At 42.7% G+C, this 17,146-nt stretch overlaps 1 protein-coding gene across 2 annotated transcripts in view; it reads left to right on the forward strand.

The window, feature by feature from the left end:
- The window catches only part of CACNA1D (calcium voltage-gated channel subunit alpha1 D), a 1,248,477-nt gene that overhangs the window by 1,185,162 nt on the left and 46,169 nt on the right, over window positions 1–17,146 (forward strand). For both annotated transcript variants that reach the window (XM_069206436.1, XM_069206437.1), the window contains exons 45-46: window positions 9,715–9,836; window positions 13,018–13,338. In XM_069206436.1, coding sequence (XP_069062537.1) covers window positions 9,715–9,836; window positions 13,018–13,338 — 443 coding nt within the window. The remainder of the gene's footprint in view (window positions 1–9,714; window positions 9,837–13,017; window positions 13,339–17,146) is intronic.

Here is a 17,146-nt window from a genome sequence, read left to right on the forward strand (position 1 = left end):
GCAGATTTTAAAAAGCAAGCCCACGAACCAATGAAAGAGATAACAACATGGAACAGAGCGCTTTGCACTCGCCTGTAAAAAGGAGTGTAAGGAACAGAAAAGGAGATGGAGAAGGGGCTATAATGAAGCAGAGAAAATTAGCTATAAAGCTCTGGTGAAGAAATATCAACACTCTATCGATAAAGCACAGAACAACAACTTTGCCAATAGGAATAGCATTGTCCCTAACACTACGAACGAAATCTAGTGTATTGTGAAAAAAAAATTTAAAGTAATTTCTACTGAGGGGGGTCCGCCATCCTCAGAAGATCGCTGTGAGTTATTGGCGAGGTACTTTCTTGAGAAAGTGAATAGTATTTATGGTTTATAAGCGTCAAGGGCTGTGGCTCACCATTATGTGGTATCTAAGACTCAAGGAGTAAAGCCTCTCAAGTTTCCCCCCAGTAAATAAAGAAGAATTAGCTAAAGTAGCAAGGGCAGTCACATCAGGTTCGACGCTAGATCCTGCTCCTACAGATATCTTATTGAAGAGCGAGATGTTATGCTGACTGCTTTGACAGATTTGTACAATCTATCATTGAAGAGTGGTCAGGTTCTGAAAGAATGGAGGCATGCAATTGTCCGCCCCCTGCTAAAGAAACCTTCTTTATAGCCTTCAGTTGTGGAGAACTATAGACCAATATCCCTTCTTCCAGGATCAAGTAAAATTCTGGAAAAGATAACTAATAGCTAGTTGTCATAGTTTTTTGGAAGATAGTAGTATCCTCCATCCAACCCAGACAGGCTTCCGGGCAGATCATAGTACAGAACCCACACTTCTGACGGTGACAGAGGATCTTAAACAGACTCTTGACTTAGGGGTGTCAGCAGAGCTCATCCTTCCTGATTTGAGCGCTGCCTTCGACACAGTCTCTCACAATGTATTATTGTATTGCCTGGAAGGTCTAAAGATCTCTGGATTAGCTCTAAAATGGTTGGCCTCCTTCCTTAGTGAGAGGAATTTTCAAGTTGGTGAGGGGTCTTGTTACTCCTCCAGTTATCAACTGAGGTGTGGAGTTCTGCAGGGCTCGTCATTAAGCCCTACACTCTTTAATATAAACGTCCGGCCATTGTCTGATATCATCGGGGCATTTAGTCTCTTACGCTGATGATTCCCAGCTTATTGTAACATTGTCTCACGATATTGTGACCACCTCCACTACTCTGAACAGCTTTTTTGACGGGGTAGCTAAATGGATGGAACGTAGCTACCCCACGTTAAATAGAGAGAAAACTGAGGTGATGGTGGTCGTCAATAATGCTTTGCTTTGGCAACAAATTAGCAGGCCTTCTGAACTAGGTGATCGTCCAGTACTGAAAACTGAATTAAAAAATCTGGGCTTTACTTTAGATCAGCTTTCAGTGGCCTCCCAAGCAAATAGTATCAGTGGCACCTACTTTGGCCTTTTGAGAACCTCTCGGAAAACCTTGAAATGGCTCCCATTGGAAGCCAGAAGAATTGTGGGCCGGGGTTGATAGTATCACACCTGGACTACGGGAACTCAATCTATTTAGGCAGACTAAAAGTGGTAATTGGGAAACTACAAGTAATTCAAAAAGATGCCGCTGGGATTCTTCCTGGAATTCCAACATTTCATTCAGCAAGGGAAGCACTAAGAACGCTGCACTGGTTACCTATTCTCCTGGGAATTCCAAAATTTAATTCAGCAAGGGAAGCACTTAGAATGCTGCACTGGTTACTTATAAGTAGCAGAATTCAGTGTAAGGCTCTTTGTTTGGTGCATCGGGACAAACATAAGCAGGGCCCAGTACCAACCCACTAGGACACTTAGATCTAGTTACTTGGACTTTCTTATCATACCCAGGATAAAAAGATCCAGTGGTTTCGGTCCATCCTTTGCGTACTTAGCCCCAAGCTTTGGAAATCCCTTCCGGGCAAACAACTGGTTGATCTTTTGTAAGCAACTATAAGCATATCACTTTCCTAAGTAGAGCTGATTGTAGTTTATTGGTCTCTTTCTAGCGCTGGGAAGTAACCATGTGCTTTATAAATCAAGTAATGTAATGTAATGGGTGGCTTGTGTAACTTCAATAAAGTTACATTCAGTGCCTCCCACAGGTGGCTGAGGGTCCTGGCCTCCACATAGGGTCTGATTACAAATATTAGTGTTATTTGTTGTACCTGGTAAAGAACGATAACACAAGGTTTGTTAATTATCAAGTGTGATAAATAGCACCTATTACGAGTTTTTGGAGAATAACATAGATTTTAGTGTTTAATGCACCAAAATCCGCATGATACAGTAATTATGGTATGATTTTCCCCAGTTACACAGGTTTGACCTGTGAATGAGGTATTTATCGAATACGATAATTATTAGATGCACTAAATAACACTTGACTTGTAATTCAGACCCATGCTCAAACAGGGATTTACCTAGGAATTGGAAAAAACAACTGACTTGTAATCAGGCCCAGAGGTGTGGTTCCAGAATCTGTGCATATGCGTAATAGAAGATGACAGCTAGGCCATCCGCTCCCAGAGCTTTGTCTCCAGGCATGACTATATCACAACTTCCCCATGGTTTCCGAAGCATATGGTCAAGCAGATAGTTGGGTCTATCTCTCTTGCCATATACCTTTGCTCTAACATCCTTTACCTAAAAAGTTTATTTCCCAGTTTTCCATTTAATTAAACTCCTCTAGCTTAACCTCAATTGCTTGCAGGATACTGGTATCATCCGACTCATAATATTTTATCTCCAGCTCATGTAAGTCACTCTCTAAGTCACTTGGGTCAACCCTGTTTGATTTGAATATGCCAATTTGGCTATCTATGCATGCCCATGGATAACCTTGAAGGTCCACCATAGCTTGTATGCATTCCCAACAAAATCAGTGTTCAAGGAGATGTGTTCTAAAATTAGGATTCTAATTTTTGCCTTAAAAACCGAGGGCCATATTTATACTTTTTGACGCAAAACTGCGCTATCGCAGTTTTGCGCCAAAAAGATAAGCGCCGGCTAACGCCATTCTGAAGCGCCATGCGGGCGCCGTATTTATTGAATGGCGTTAGCCGGCGCTAGCAGACCGGCGCTGCCTGGTGTGCGTGGAAAAAAACCACGTACACCAGGCAGCGCCGGCGTTGGGGAAAATGGCGTTAGGGCGTCTTAAAATGGGGCAAGTCAGGTTGAGGCAAAAAAATCGCCTCCACCCGATTTGCGCCAATTTTAACGACGCCCAGACGCCATTTACATGACTCCTGTCTTAGTAAAGACAGGAGTCATGCCCCCTTGCCCAATGACCATGCCCAGGGGACTTATGTCCCCTGGGCATGGTCATTGGGCATTGTGGCATGTAGGGGGGCACAAATCAGGCCCCCCTATGCCAAAAAAAAAATAAAAAATAAAAAAATGTACACTTACCTGAACTTACCTGAATGTCCCTGGGATGGGTCCCTCCATCCTTGGGTGTCCTCCTGGGGTGGGCAAGGGTGGCAGGGGGGGTCCCTGGGGGCATGGGAGGGCACCTCTGGGCTCATTTTGAGCCCACAGGTCCCTTAACGCCTGCCCTGACCCAGGCGTTAAAAAGAGGCGCAAATGCGGGGTTTTTTGCCCCGCCCACTCCCGGGCGTGATTTTTGCCCGGGAGTATAAATACGACGCATTTGCGTCGCAGTCATTTTTTTAGACGGGAACGCCTACCTTGCATCTCATTAACGCAAGGAAGGCGTTCACGCAAAAAAATGACGCTCATTCCTCATACTTTGGCGCTAGACGCGTCTAACGCCAAAGTATAAATATGGCGTTAGTTTTGCGCCGAATTTGCGTCGAAAAAAACGACGCAAATTTGGCGCAAACGGAGTATAAATATGCCCCCGAGTGTGAGTTTCCATATGACAGTTCTGTGCTTTAGACCAGATAGTGTCAAATCTAATAGCAATAGGGGATAATCTGATAGGGTTCTAGATAGGTGGTCCGTTGCTGGCATGGAGCCACAAGTTGTGCATGCTAGATATGCATTTATGTTCATTGGAATCTGGGTGTTTCAGGCCCTATATATCTATTAAACATTGTTCCGATGTAAGTGTTTGCAATTGATGGGCTGCCAATGAATGGGTTTGATGTGCAGATTAAGCAAAACTGTTCCTGACCACAAATCTAAATACAATTTGGAGCTGTCAGTCTAAGGACTAGGGACACACACATTGATAACTGTTATGTCAGGCACGGTGCGAATCGAAAAGAGTAAACTTACTTAAAAGTGCAAGCTCACTCAAAAGTGGATGGTACTTTTGTGAGTCATGTCCTTTGTATTGGCCACGTGGTGTATGCCAATCTAAGTCATGTGGGATTTCAACTGCACCTACTGACAGGTGATTAGGTTGTATTCAAGCATGGGTGCAAGTAATGAGAGGGTCTGATTCATAAAGATAACTTACACTTTTGTAGTACATCCAGCACCTCACATAGCCAACCATTAGTACTGCGACTTCCTTCCATTGAAAATAATGGTGGTAGGGACTTATTACAAAAGTGTAAGTTACTATAAAAGTTGGTGAGTGCAATCCCATTGACCAGTACCTTTACTGATGACTTAGAATAGTTAACTGTGAACTAGGTGATCGTGATGGGGGCCAAACCAGTAGCCTCTTTAACCTGGAAGAGTAATGCCCAGCTGGCTGTGTTAAATGCTTTGTCTGTGTCTAAAGACGGGACAGTAAGGGGAAATTCCCTAAAGTTCAATTTCTCAGTCAGATAGAGGACTTGCCAAATATTGTCTGCTGCTTGTCTATGTGGTATAAAAACCTAATAAGTCGGGGCTAACAAGGTAGGGTAAATGTGGCATCATCCTATTGACCAAGACTTTCTAACAGATGTTTGTATCAGCGTTTAGATGGGCTACGGGCGATATGCCTTATATTTGATCACTGGTTTATCTGTCTTGTGAATCAATGTTATGTATGCAGTTGCCCTCATAGATATTACTGCTCAAGAGTCTTGGAAGGAGGTAAACAGCTTTACTAGATGCGGGGCCAAGTCCATTTATAAAGTTTCGTAAAACCAGTCCAGGTGCTTTATTGAGGTGGAGCTCAGAGATCACATCTTAGACCCATTCTAAATTAACTGGTTCCTTTGAATTGGCCCTATTTTCCCGGGTCAGCCTTGGAGTATGACAGCTTTATGATAGTCCCTTGTAGTATCCCCTGATATCGAATCCTTGCAATATGAAGGTTCTCGCTTTGTTGCTAAAGTATGTCCTTCACTGCCAACCAGAAATAAAATTGTCCTATTCTGTATTTGCTACCTCAACTCTCTTGCTAATAGCCCCCTCCTGTCTTATCAATATGTTCATAGAATTTCTGTCTCCTCAGCATATTCAAATTACACAGAGCTTTTTCAGAGAGCCAGTGAGTCTGTAATGTTTGGTTGCACTTTTCAGCTCAATTTCCAGGGCGTCCCAGTGGTATTTTCTATGCAACCGTTTTGCCCACTCCACTTTACAACTGTTGCTAAAGATCACCTTGAAGGCATCACAGAGCATATTGGGATGAATCTCACCCATGTTGTTCTCATCAGAATACATAGTAAGCTAATTTGTAGTGTCTCTTTACATAGTCTGTCTTTTAGTAAGGCTTGTTCAAACTTCCAGTTGGCGTGTCCATGTGCAGTGCCAGTTTTATTCCCCTACCAGATTAGGATGGCGTAGTTTGACACCACTATTGTGCTATGTGTGATGGAGGTTGTCAGGCCCACTAGTTCCTGGGTGCCTCACATGAGGGGAATTTTTGAATGAGATCCTCAGACATGCGAAATGAAGGTATTTCTGATAGACTTCTCACCCCAGATTCCTTACTTTAGAATATTCCCCAGGCTTCAGATTGGATCCGGAATTATTTTAGCAATCCCATTGTGCGCTGGTAGATGGTGTGGTATATAGGCACCACCCCAGCGCACTGAACTCAGTTCCTTATTTTCTGCGCCATCAGTGTGGATCCAGATAAGCTCTCCTCAGTCAGTTTTTGACTGAATTGTTTTGACCATTTTGTCGAACTTGACCAATGTGTCTTGTTTCCTGTTTTTTTGGACTATGTCTCAAAAGAAAGAAACTGACCTGTTTCAATGCTTGAAGCCCTAAATCCAATACAGAGCCGGATCAGCTTTGCCCAACGTTGGTTTTAGAGTCACCCAGGCTCATACAGCCTGAATTGGAGATGGATACCTATTTCCCTGACGGGCCCTCGAAGAGCACGAATGACGGGGATCTGAGGGTTCACTATGGTTACTCAAATTTCATAGCATGCCTGATGACATCTGGTATGAGAACCTGGCTGATGCCTGTGGTCTGGACACTTCGCCAAACACTGGCCTCTACTATTCTCCCACATTATCTACAGAGTAAGGGGCTTCCTTTGTGATGGTGGTCAGGAGGGAGATGACGACCTGGACCTTCATCTGCCCTTGGTTGCTGTTAAGACCATCGTCTTGATAAAGGTGTTTCAGCCTGGGGTATCCCCGTCAGAACACCTTTTCCCCTTTAATTAAGCCCTCACGTATGCCCTACTCAAGGGCTGGGCCAAACACTGCACAGGTACTCCTGTGCACAAGACTATATCTCACTTTCAAAGCCCCATGCTGGGGACCCAGCTTTCCTCTCCATACATCCTACCACTGAGAGCCTGGTGGTCCTGACCCAGCCTTCCTCCCCCAAAAGTCTGCCACTGAGAGTCTGGTGGTCCTGGCCTCATCCTCCCAAAAAAAAACTGGTGCGTTCCCTACCATTCCACCGGATAGGAAATCCAAAAGGCTGGATTCCTTTGGAAAGAGGATTTTCTCTTTCACCAGCCTGGCACTGCGGTCCGCGAACACCACATACTTATTGGGCAGTTATTTCCATACTGTCTGGGATGCGGTTGCTCAAGTGCTGCCCATAGTCGCCGAGGTGTCCCAAGTCATACTCTGTCAAGCTACTGTTGATGGGAGAGATATGGCAACGTTCACCATCAGATGCTGATTGTATATGACCTACACACTGGGAAGAGCCATTGCTTCCACAGTGTCATTCCAACATCACCCCTGGCTGAGGACAGCGGGTGGTTGTTTAAGGCTGGCCTTCCCCAGGCTTTTGTTTTCCACCTCTAGACTATGGCAGACCTCCTGTACTTGCTGTGCTGGGGTTCACTATCACCATGCTGAAGTCACTCCTGACTGCCTCTCAGATCCTCCCTTTTATTGGAGTTGTTCTAGATACAGTGCAGTTTTGGGCTTATCCTCCAGAACAGAGAGTCCAGGATATTCGGGCTATGATTCTGATGTTTCAGTCTCTATCCTGTTTTTTGGCTAGACTGACTCTGAGGCTGCTGGGTCTCATAGCCTTCTATATCCTGCTGATGAAGCATGCCCTTTGGCGTACACAGACTCTGCAGTGGGATTTGAAGTCCCAGTGGGCGCAGCATCAGGGAAATCTCTCCAACTTTGGCCAGATATCTGAGGCAATTGCAAAGGATCTGCAGTGGTGGATCATGGATCACAATTGGGTCAGTGGCAGATCCCTCTCTCTTCGTCACCCAGAGCTCACAGTAGTGACAGATGTGGCGGCCTTCAAGGAAAGGTAGTGATTAGAGGGCTCTAGTCTCTGGCAGAGTTTCAGCTCCGTATCAGCCTATTGCCACTGAGAGTGATTCGCTTGGCGTTGAAAGCCTTTCTTCCTCCAATCCAGGTAAGGCTGGTTCAGGTGTTCACAGACAATACCACCTCCATGTGGTATTGCAACAAACAGGTTGATGTGGGGTCGTGGACCCTTTGTCAAGAGGCCGTGTGCCTCTGACCTTGGCTAGAACACCAGGGCATCAGAGCAAATGTCAGAGCGGACTAACTCAGCTGTCGATACGTAGCAGATCACAAATGGTGTCTCCATCTGGAGGATGTGCAAGGTCTCTTCCAAGGGAGGAGAGAGCCTTGTTTAGATCTGTTTGCCTCCGTTGAGAAAGTGCGATGTCATTAGTTTTGCATGCTGTAGTTTCCAAGGCAGCTTGACTTGGAGACGCTTTTTGTCTCACGTGGAACTCTCACCTCCTGTACGCCTTTCCATCCATAACACTCTTGCCCAGAGTTCTCAAGAAGATCAGGAATGACCATGCTCAAGTTATCCTTGTGGCTCCAGATTGTGCATGGAGAGTCTGGTATCCTGACCTGTTGGACATGAACACTGGTCCTTCTATCAGATAGGGCCTCCTCGGGAGGATCTTCTGTCCCAGAAGAAGGGAAGGGTATCCGCACCTGAACCTGAAAATGCTTCACCTTTATGCAAGGAGACTGAGCGACAACAGTTAACAGCTTTCAAGCTTTCAAGCTTCCACTCAAAGTTTGCACTGGTATCTTGGTAGCCAAGCATCCCTCCTCCAAGATGGGATATGCCTGCCTTTGGAGCAAGTTTATGGCATGGTGTACAGATAAAAAAGTTGACTCTCTATCTGCACACCTTTCCAGGGTATTTTGTTTATTTTTACCCTAGCCCAGAAGGGCTATACCTTAAGCACATTGAAAGGTTATTTGTCTGCCATCCTGGCATTTCTGGGGTTGCCAGTATCTCTTTGAGACTAGTGCTTTGTAATGTGTCTAGAATTGGAGAAGGCTTTGGCACAACACCAAAGAATCACTTTTATAGGGCCAATACCGCGCTAGTGGCTGATCCCCAGAGGTAGACTACACCTATGAGAAACCTGTTTTAGGGCTATGCCATGAATGAAGAGTAAGAAGAATTGTCCTTTGCTAGAAGATGAGCTGACCCCTGGCCTTAGAAGGAAGAGCAAAGCTGAGCTAACGGAAGCCAGTGTGATTACATCTTGTGGGAACGGGCCACTTAGTAGACTCAAAGTCCTTGCAACCCATGTCTGCATGATATCTGCTAACAAATTCCAGGACTTCCCCTTTCCCAGCCCTACTAGTAGCCACTGGGTTGACTTATTGGCCCCTGGTCTTGGTAAAGAGTGCCTTTGCCCACATCTTGTGACTCATTCTGGAACAGTTTGAACAATCCTGCGTGCCCTGATCATTAAGTTATCAATATTTTAAGTTACTGTGGAGCCCTTATCCCCTAACTCCTTTTTGCATTATTTACTGGTGAAGCATGTGGGACCAGCGGGCGTGTTGGTAGCAATGCGGAAAAATCTCTGGAGCCAACTGATAATGGGGTACCTTCTAAAACAAGAAATTTATTGAGCGTATCAAGTATAACATTTCATAAAGCAAGTTATGTATTATTTCACTGCCCATTTAGACTCACTTCTGCGTATCAATGCGTGGAAAACAAAACATGAATAATGTATTCGTTCTAGACAACTTCAGAGTACCTTTGTATTTGTGCTCATGCATGTCCTCATTATCCATTTTGGGCACATTATCTACAACTAACCATACATATCTGGTGTTCCAACACTAGATAATGATATATCCATTGAAATTTGTAGTCATGTAGTTAGTGTATGTATAGATTGCATTCCTGAAATGACACAGGGATAGGCTCAGTTACTTTACTCAATACCAATTTTGTAACTATCAAAATATTGGAGGAAACATATTGGCTTTACTAGTGTTTGTTTGGAATAATGTAAGTCCAAATGATATTGTTTTTACATATCAGTGCTGGATGTAACTGTTTTCTTTCATTTGTTGGGTTTAATGTGTCGATATTTTTTCATATCTTTTTTCTCTAGCAACCCGAAGGGCATCTTTTAACTTTGAATGTCTCCGTAGACAGAGCAGTCAAGATGAAATACCTCTCTCGCCATCATTTCATCAACGTACTGCTTTACCACTACATTTGATGCAGCAACAGGTAAATAAAAAGTTTGTTATAAAGAACAACTTTCAAATTAAAGTATCAAAAAGCAACATACATAGAGAGCTTTTCTATCCTATAACATTTGCACCATCACTGTTTGGATTCACTTGTCAACTAGAGCCAAAACGTTTCATTGATACAGTAGCTGCAGTTATTAACATGCAGTTGCACCTCAGAAGCGTTTTAATGACACCTGAAATGATAATCATTTATCATGCATACCAGAATTTTGCCTATCTACTACATAAGCAGGGTGTCATTATTAAGGTAGTTTAAGCACAGTTCAAATAATTCAGTGGCTGTCCAGGTAATTCACAGCTCTGTATTGAATGTGCCATTATCTGCTGCTTCATGTAGAACCCTACAGCAACCTTAAGACCACACCTCCCTGCCAGAAATGGTATGGTAACACAACACACAAAATTGCCAGACTTGAAATCAGGAAGTGCAAAAAGGGAAGTCATTAAGACAACACTCCTCAGGTTTTGTACCCAAGGTCTTAAAAATGATGATTAAAAATACAAATGTACTCACAAACTTTAGCAAAAAGCACCAGTTAGTGAAAGCAATAATAAATACTTTCTTACCATGGAATGTAATCCAAGCCAGTATTGTAGATCTGATGGTGTACTATAGTGGCCCTTAGAGATGATGGTTTTGTCCATAGACGCTCCTGCAGGGGTAAAGAGTGAGCTCGGAAATGATTGCCTAGTGGACCCCAGCCTTGTGAAAGATATTAGCTTTTGAAGGGAAGGGTGAATGTGTTAAATGTGCTACACCCAAGCAGTCCCTGTCTCCCTTATCAATCTATCCACAGACATCATAACGGCGGAGTCTGACTAGCTTTAATGCCTATAAATCCTGCTTATCTATTCTCAATAAGGCCCAGATTTACTAAGATTGTGTCTGGGTTATTACACCTATTTGACGTAGCAAAGACGCAAAATCCATTTTGGTATCCATCAAGCCATGCAAATTCTGATTTGCGTGGCTTTGCATAGCTTTGCATAGCTTTGTTAAAGCAAGAAAAAAAAAGTAACGGAACGCATAGCGCTGCTTTTTGTTACCTTGCCTCAGGTAGGTGTTACAAGTGCAGTGCATGGGAGACCCTGTACAACCACCCATATTTTGAAGCAAACCCTTATTTACAAAGACTTAAAAACATGTGTTTGTGCCAAAATGGTGTGTGTACTTCGTTATCTCCTTTTGCATGTGCAGTACACATACAAAAGAGGAAATAGCCTCAAATAAATGTTTTTGTGCAGTAAGGTATGCCTTGCTGCACACAAATATACCTGAGCATAACACAGGCAACCTTGTGCGATTTACCCAAGTATGTTGGCATTGGTGCTAGGCAGCCACAAATGTGTCATCTCTAAGAAAGAGCAGGGCTGCTACATATCTTTGAAAATATGGTGCTGTTTTGCTCCCTCTCTTGCTGTTCTGCTTTGCATTAAACGTTGGTAGATATGCCCCAAAGTCTTTTGGGTTGCCAGTTTTACACATTCAGATTGCTCCCAACTACTTGTCAGTTTGAATCCTGCCTTAATGCTGTGGCAGAATGGATGACTACCAACACACTCACATTCAACTCAGACAAAACTGAGATTATGATCTTGTGCACCCGTGCTTCATAGGTCTGCAGTGCAGGCATAAGGCAAATAAATCTCTCCTTGCTGTCTGGAGTGGCATTTTAGACGCAAGAGTCATGACAATCTCCATTTTATCTCTGATATGGCAAGCTTCTCCAGGTCAGCCCTTTCTCTGTCAGGGTGTCTGACAGCCCTTTATTCTAGTCTGGGAAATTCCTAAGCAATCATTTTCCTTCAGGGGATCTCAATTGATCATCAGTAGCACTGAATAGGCCTGCCCACGTGCTGAATCCAAGATCACTTTATGTACAATATAGTTATGTATGCACATATTTACATTTCAAAAGAAAAAATACTTCAAAAAGCAGAAAAGTTAATTTGGAAGCCTATCTGCAGGGTATTGTAACCAACTTTTATGTTGTTTAAAAAAGATTTCAATTATAATTGAAAATTGCTACTTCTCTAGAAAAGGTGGTGGGAAAAATTCTTATTAACCATTTCAAATGAAAATTTGAAAAAGGTAGTGCAATGTAGCTGTAGGTTGGAAAACCTAATACTGTCCCTTTAAAGAAGCACACGCCACCATTATCTCGACATGTCCTATTAGTGACTTCTGCTTCCATTCTGTTGTATTGAAACACAGATCCTGCAGACGGGGCTACCAATGTTTCTTCTCTGCCACCAGGGAGCAGGCTTTTCAAAGAGGCTTGACCCACTTGGGCATCAGCTCTAGAGTCATAGTCAAGAGTAGTGTCTTGTGAAGGTATCAATTGACCTCCAGATAGCTGCTTTGCACATTTCTACTGTAGGGAGGTTTTTCAACAGTGTAGTAGTAGTAGTAGCTTTACCGCCTGTAGAATGAGCCAAAAGTCTACCTGGCAATGATTTGGTGGCTTTTTGGTAACACAATAAGATAAATACACAATTCATCTGGAAATCGACTTTTTGTACTGGATGAATTTGCCCAAACAGTCCCATCATTTACAAACAACTGTTTCGACATATGAATGCTCTTTTTTATCTAAATCACATTTCAGAATTCTAAGTATAGCATATGCAGAGACCTATCTTTTAGCTGTTGCAGGAAAAGTGACTTTTTCTTCCCCTTATACCCAGTTGATGCCTCGCTTCTCCTGTGGTGTTCCCAAGAGTTCCCATAGTCTCTTCATTTATCCAATGCATTTCTCTTTCCATTGTTTTCTGACATCTCCCAATTTCACGTGACTTACCATTACTACAACCAAGGCTTGAAAAATTCCACAGGGTTCACAAAGCTAATTTCTTCTTTAAACAGTGCATGTTGTATCAGTTTCAGCTGGACTGCCCCTTTAGGGTTTACATCAGAATGCATCTGGGTTATCCTCTTTTCTGAGTGTACAACCACAAACAAACAACGATGGAATCCAGCTTACTATGTTTCTTTCCTGTAAAGTAAAAAGCATTTTCTGTTCCAAGAATAAATGAATTCTTCCTCAAATTAATTCAGATAGTGAAGCAATATTGTAATACACATTGCTTGACATATATAAAGAAAGTGCTCCAAACAGATTGAAATAAATATATTTATTTTCTATTATTTTCAGATTATGGCTGTTGCAGGGCTGGATTCCACCAAAGTTCAAAAACATTCACCCAGTCGCTCAACACGCTCCTGGGCCACTCCTCCAGCCACTCCTTCAAACCGAGACCGAACTCCGTATTACACCCCGTTAATCCGAGTAGAAAAGGCAGAATCAAGGGAACAGATGAATGGCAGCCTGTCCTCTTTGAACAGGTGTTCTTGGTACTCCGACGAGACTGACATTTCATACCGAACATTTAAACCCGCCAGTTTAACTGTACCAATCAATTTTGCATACAAGCAGAGTGAAAAACAAAGAAGTGCTGACAGTTTGGTAGAAGCGGTAAGTAACATTTTTTATTTAAGTATACATGCACTGTTAACAGATGCAGGTGAGTCACTCCTCCCCCGAGCTGTTCCCCTCACACAATTGTTTCTAGGAGACCCTTGTTCAGTTTGTAAGGTCCCAGTTTATTAATCTTCAAACTTTAAATTCCTCCTTTCGGGACAGTACTAGCCGTCATCGTAAATATTAATTAAAAATCATACACCAGTTAGTCTTAAGTTTTTTATTCCACTGATTGCTTTGGGGTGAATGGAGATTGTTTGTGGTGTAGTTCAAGTTATTAACTGACCATCAGCTGCTTCTGACGTCTGTCGCCTCATGGTATAAACAGGGCCGATGCGGGGGTTTGTGGGGCCCAGGGCAGAATAGAAGCATGCAAGGCCCCCGTAAGATGTGACATCACAGGAAGTGACATCATAGGAAGGGACATAAATTTGAACATTAATGTTCTGTAATTGTTGACGCAACTTTGCAAGAAACTACCTACATAGTGTGGATATCACTAAAATGGCTAACAATGTAAATAATAGGCCTGTGATTGCTACAATGTTCACTAAATGTTTCAAGATTAGGTCTGATTAAAATTCCAAGTCATATTGTATCAGAACTATACTGTGGGACTTCAAGTGACTCCAGAGCCCTTCTTTATGCTATGAAGTTCAAGAAAAGATATTTGGGTTTTAGCGACACAGTGGATCAACACAAACAGCTTCATACTAAATCGGGTAAGTGCCTTGCAAGAATTGCAGCTAATACAATATCAGAGGAGCCAACATAAATGTCATACACATGCGGGGTGGCTAATATATTAGCAGGCAGAAGCACCAAATGGTGGCCCACTCCTGCTCACAGAGCACTTACACAACTCAATTTGTAAAAGATGCAAAGAACTGAAGTAACTTAAAGATATATATAATTGATAGCTTAAATGGAAAATAGTTTGTGACCTAGGACAAAAAGACTGCCAGAGCAATAGTGGGTGCCAGTCACTATAGAGACACATTACAGCAACAAAACAAAAAGGACCTACTGAAGTAGACTTTATACAGTTTACAGCTAAAAGGAAAGGAAATGTAGCAATGTAGAATAGGTCGGTTGGGGGAGGTTGTGTGTGACTTGCAGACTAACCCTGGAGGTTGTGTGTGACTTGCAGACTAACCCTAAAGTAATACCAGAGACTTACAGTTTAAAAAGAATGAAGTCACACGTCCTTAATATCTGAGAAGACATTTGCCAAATCCACAGGGATAGAACCATGCCACTCGACTCATATTTACCTTTAAAAGTGATAACAAAATTGTGCCTACCCTCATGTAAATCCATGGGGTCTTGGTTAAAGAGATAATTGAATGCAATACCATTTCCATTATCCACAAGTCAATCCAGTCACTCCTCAGATACCTAACCAAACACTTTTGGTTTTCCAGCCTCCAATGAAAGATCTCTCTTCCTGAACCTACTTACTAACTACTTGCATGGGCTCAGTGTTTAGCAGATCTCTCAGTGTGCAATGATGTACTCTATGGAATGCCCCCTTACTTCTCAGCTGCCCTCCTCCCCCGCAGCCCCCATCTCATGTACTCTGCTCTTTCTTCCCTCACCTCTCTCAGGAGGTCAATTTTAACTATGATCCTGAAATGCAGTGTCTTCCCCAGGCCTCACAGTCACTCCTTGAGGTTTGGGATTATTGGTTGTGGTTGCCCAGACCGACTCATTGTCATTCTGCACATGATAATAAGCCAGATGTCTTTGTGAGCACAGTTTAACTGACTCTGTGCACATTAACCTTAAGGCTGTTGCATCCCTTTTGGTAGTGAACCAGCGGCCCAGCCAGCCCAAGCAAGGAGTTTATACACAGTAATAAAAACATCTTCTCACCAAGTGGCCTGGCCATAGGCCTGTCAGTTAACTGTGGAGTCTCTGCATTTCTAACTTGAATGTAACCCCTTCGTTGGGCTTTTTAGCACTTAGGTCTTGTAGGGGGTCTACTGCCCATTATCAAATTGCAGGACACTTTACACACACACAGATATTGTAAGACTTTGTTTGGCACTCGGGGACTATTAGACACAGAACACATTGTTTGTTGCTTCCTTCCGTTGCCACCTGCTCTAAGTCAGTCCCGTTTAAAGGACATAGCTAGGCTGGCTGAATAAGGTGTTAATCTATTATGATAATTATGACATAGTTATTTGAGTTCCAATACATTTATCATCTCCTGGAGTAAGCTTTGACTGCTCGCTATTGCCACCATTGGAGGTTTCCAAAAGGGATATCACTTAAACACATATGAAATGAAATAATGTTAAGTTCTGAAACAGCAATTGTAAGCAACATTGTCCACCACAGATGCTGCAAATTAATTCATCATCTATTGCCCCTGATCTTAAGAAAAGGTCTCACAATATACTTCAACTTTTTTCCTTTTACAGAAAAATATTGTGGGTCATTTGAGAAAAGGTAGGAAAGAAACATCAGACAACACAAAAACGTTTTGAGCCAGCTGAAGGCTTGTTAAGCAGGGAAACAACCACAGCGTGTTTAGTTTTTACATTGGTCGGAATTTATTACAAGGCAAGCAAGGTATTGCAAAGGGAGGTGATTGTAGGAACTATGATCTCTAGATCTCCAGTCAGGACATGGGCAGGAAAAGGTCACAAAGGCAGTGAGATTTACTAGAAAGGTCAAGAGGAGTAATAGAGTATACAGTGCTCAGGCTTACATTTAACACACACATTGAGGATGGCTCAAGATCACACCACACACAAAAAGATTAGCTTTATTAAAAAAGCAATCACAGGCATGGTGGTATCCTGACTCCAACAGGTTACCATTTGTGTGACTACAGTCTATTCCCAATGGGTCACAAATTGCAGCCTGCCTCATGAATATTGATAAGGCAGGTTTATTTGCCACCCATTGGGAATTGCAAACAGTGTCTGAGACACTGTTGTAAATCACAGTTTGAGACTTTCTAATTGCAAGTCACAAAAAGTCACAATTAGGAAGTCGCAAACCACTTCCTACATATATGTGGCCCCAGTGCCTACAGCTGCCCACCGTGCATCAATGAGGGCAAAATCTTAATATCGGCCTCGACTCAGCATCCTGTGAATCCAGGCACATCTTTGTGCTAGAAAAAATATTACTGTAGTCTGTGTCTGTTGTGAAGTGCTCTTATGTCCATGGCCAACGTGCGTGCTATGTAAAACTGCTAAAAATACAATGTGGACTCTGCCTCTCACTCAGACTCTAGTCTCATCTTCCAAGAAATAAAGATGATATGTTAAGCTTTAATGCCATGAAGATATAGCCATGGAGTGGCCGGATTGCACAGTGAAAAGCTGGACATTCTAGGATCAATCCAGGCCTCCTGGCTTGACCAAATTGTGTGATCCTAGGCAAATGCTTTATTTCACCAACCTCTATTTTGTTCATTATCACAAATCAGAACACATTCAAATGCATTCAGTCCGCGAGTGTCTGTACAACACTTCATTTGTTTGATGTAATAGACTGTAATTTTGCTGCATGTTTAATAAGAATGTAGCTCACATTCAGTGTACACATGAACCCTAACATGCCTATTAGTCAGTATCACTGAAACTACTTGATTTTACAATTGCTGCATTTTCCGCATAATAATGGATTTGTCGCATTTGCAGCATAAGCCATCTGCTCCATAACCTGTAGCTTTTTCAATTAAAAAAATACTTCTGTTTCTAGCTCAGACGGATCAAACGTTACTAGAAACACACCAACACTTGTCGCTGCACAGTGAAAAGCCCTTTGCAAAGGTTAACTT

Source organism: Pleurodeles waltl, chromosome 9 (genome assembly GCF_031143425.1).
Source record: "Pleurodeles waltl isolate 20211129_DDA chromosome 9, aPleWal1.hap1.20221129, whole genome shotgun sequence".
NCBI lineage: Eukaryota > Metazoa > Chordata > Amphibia > Caudata > Salamandridae > Pleurodeles > Pleurodeles waltl.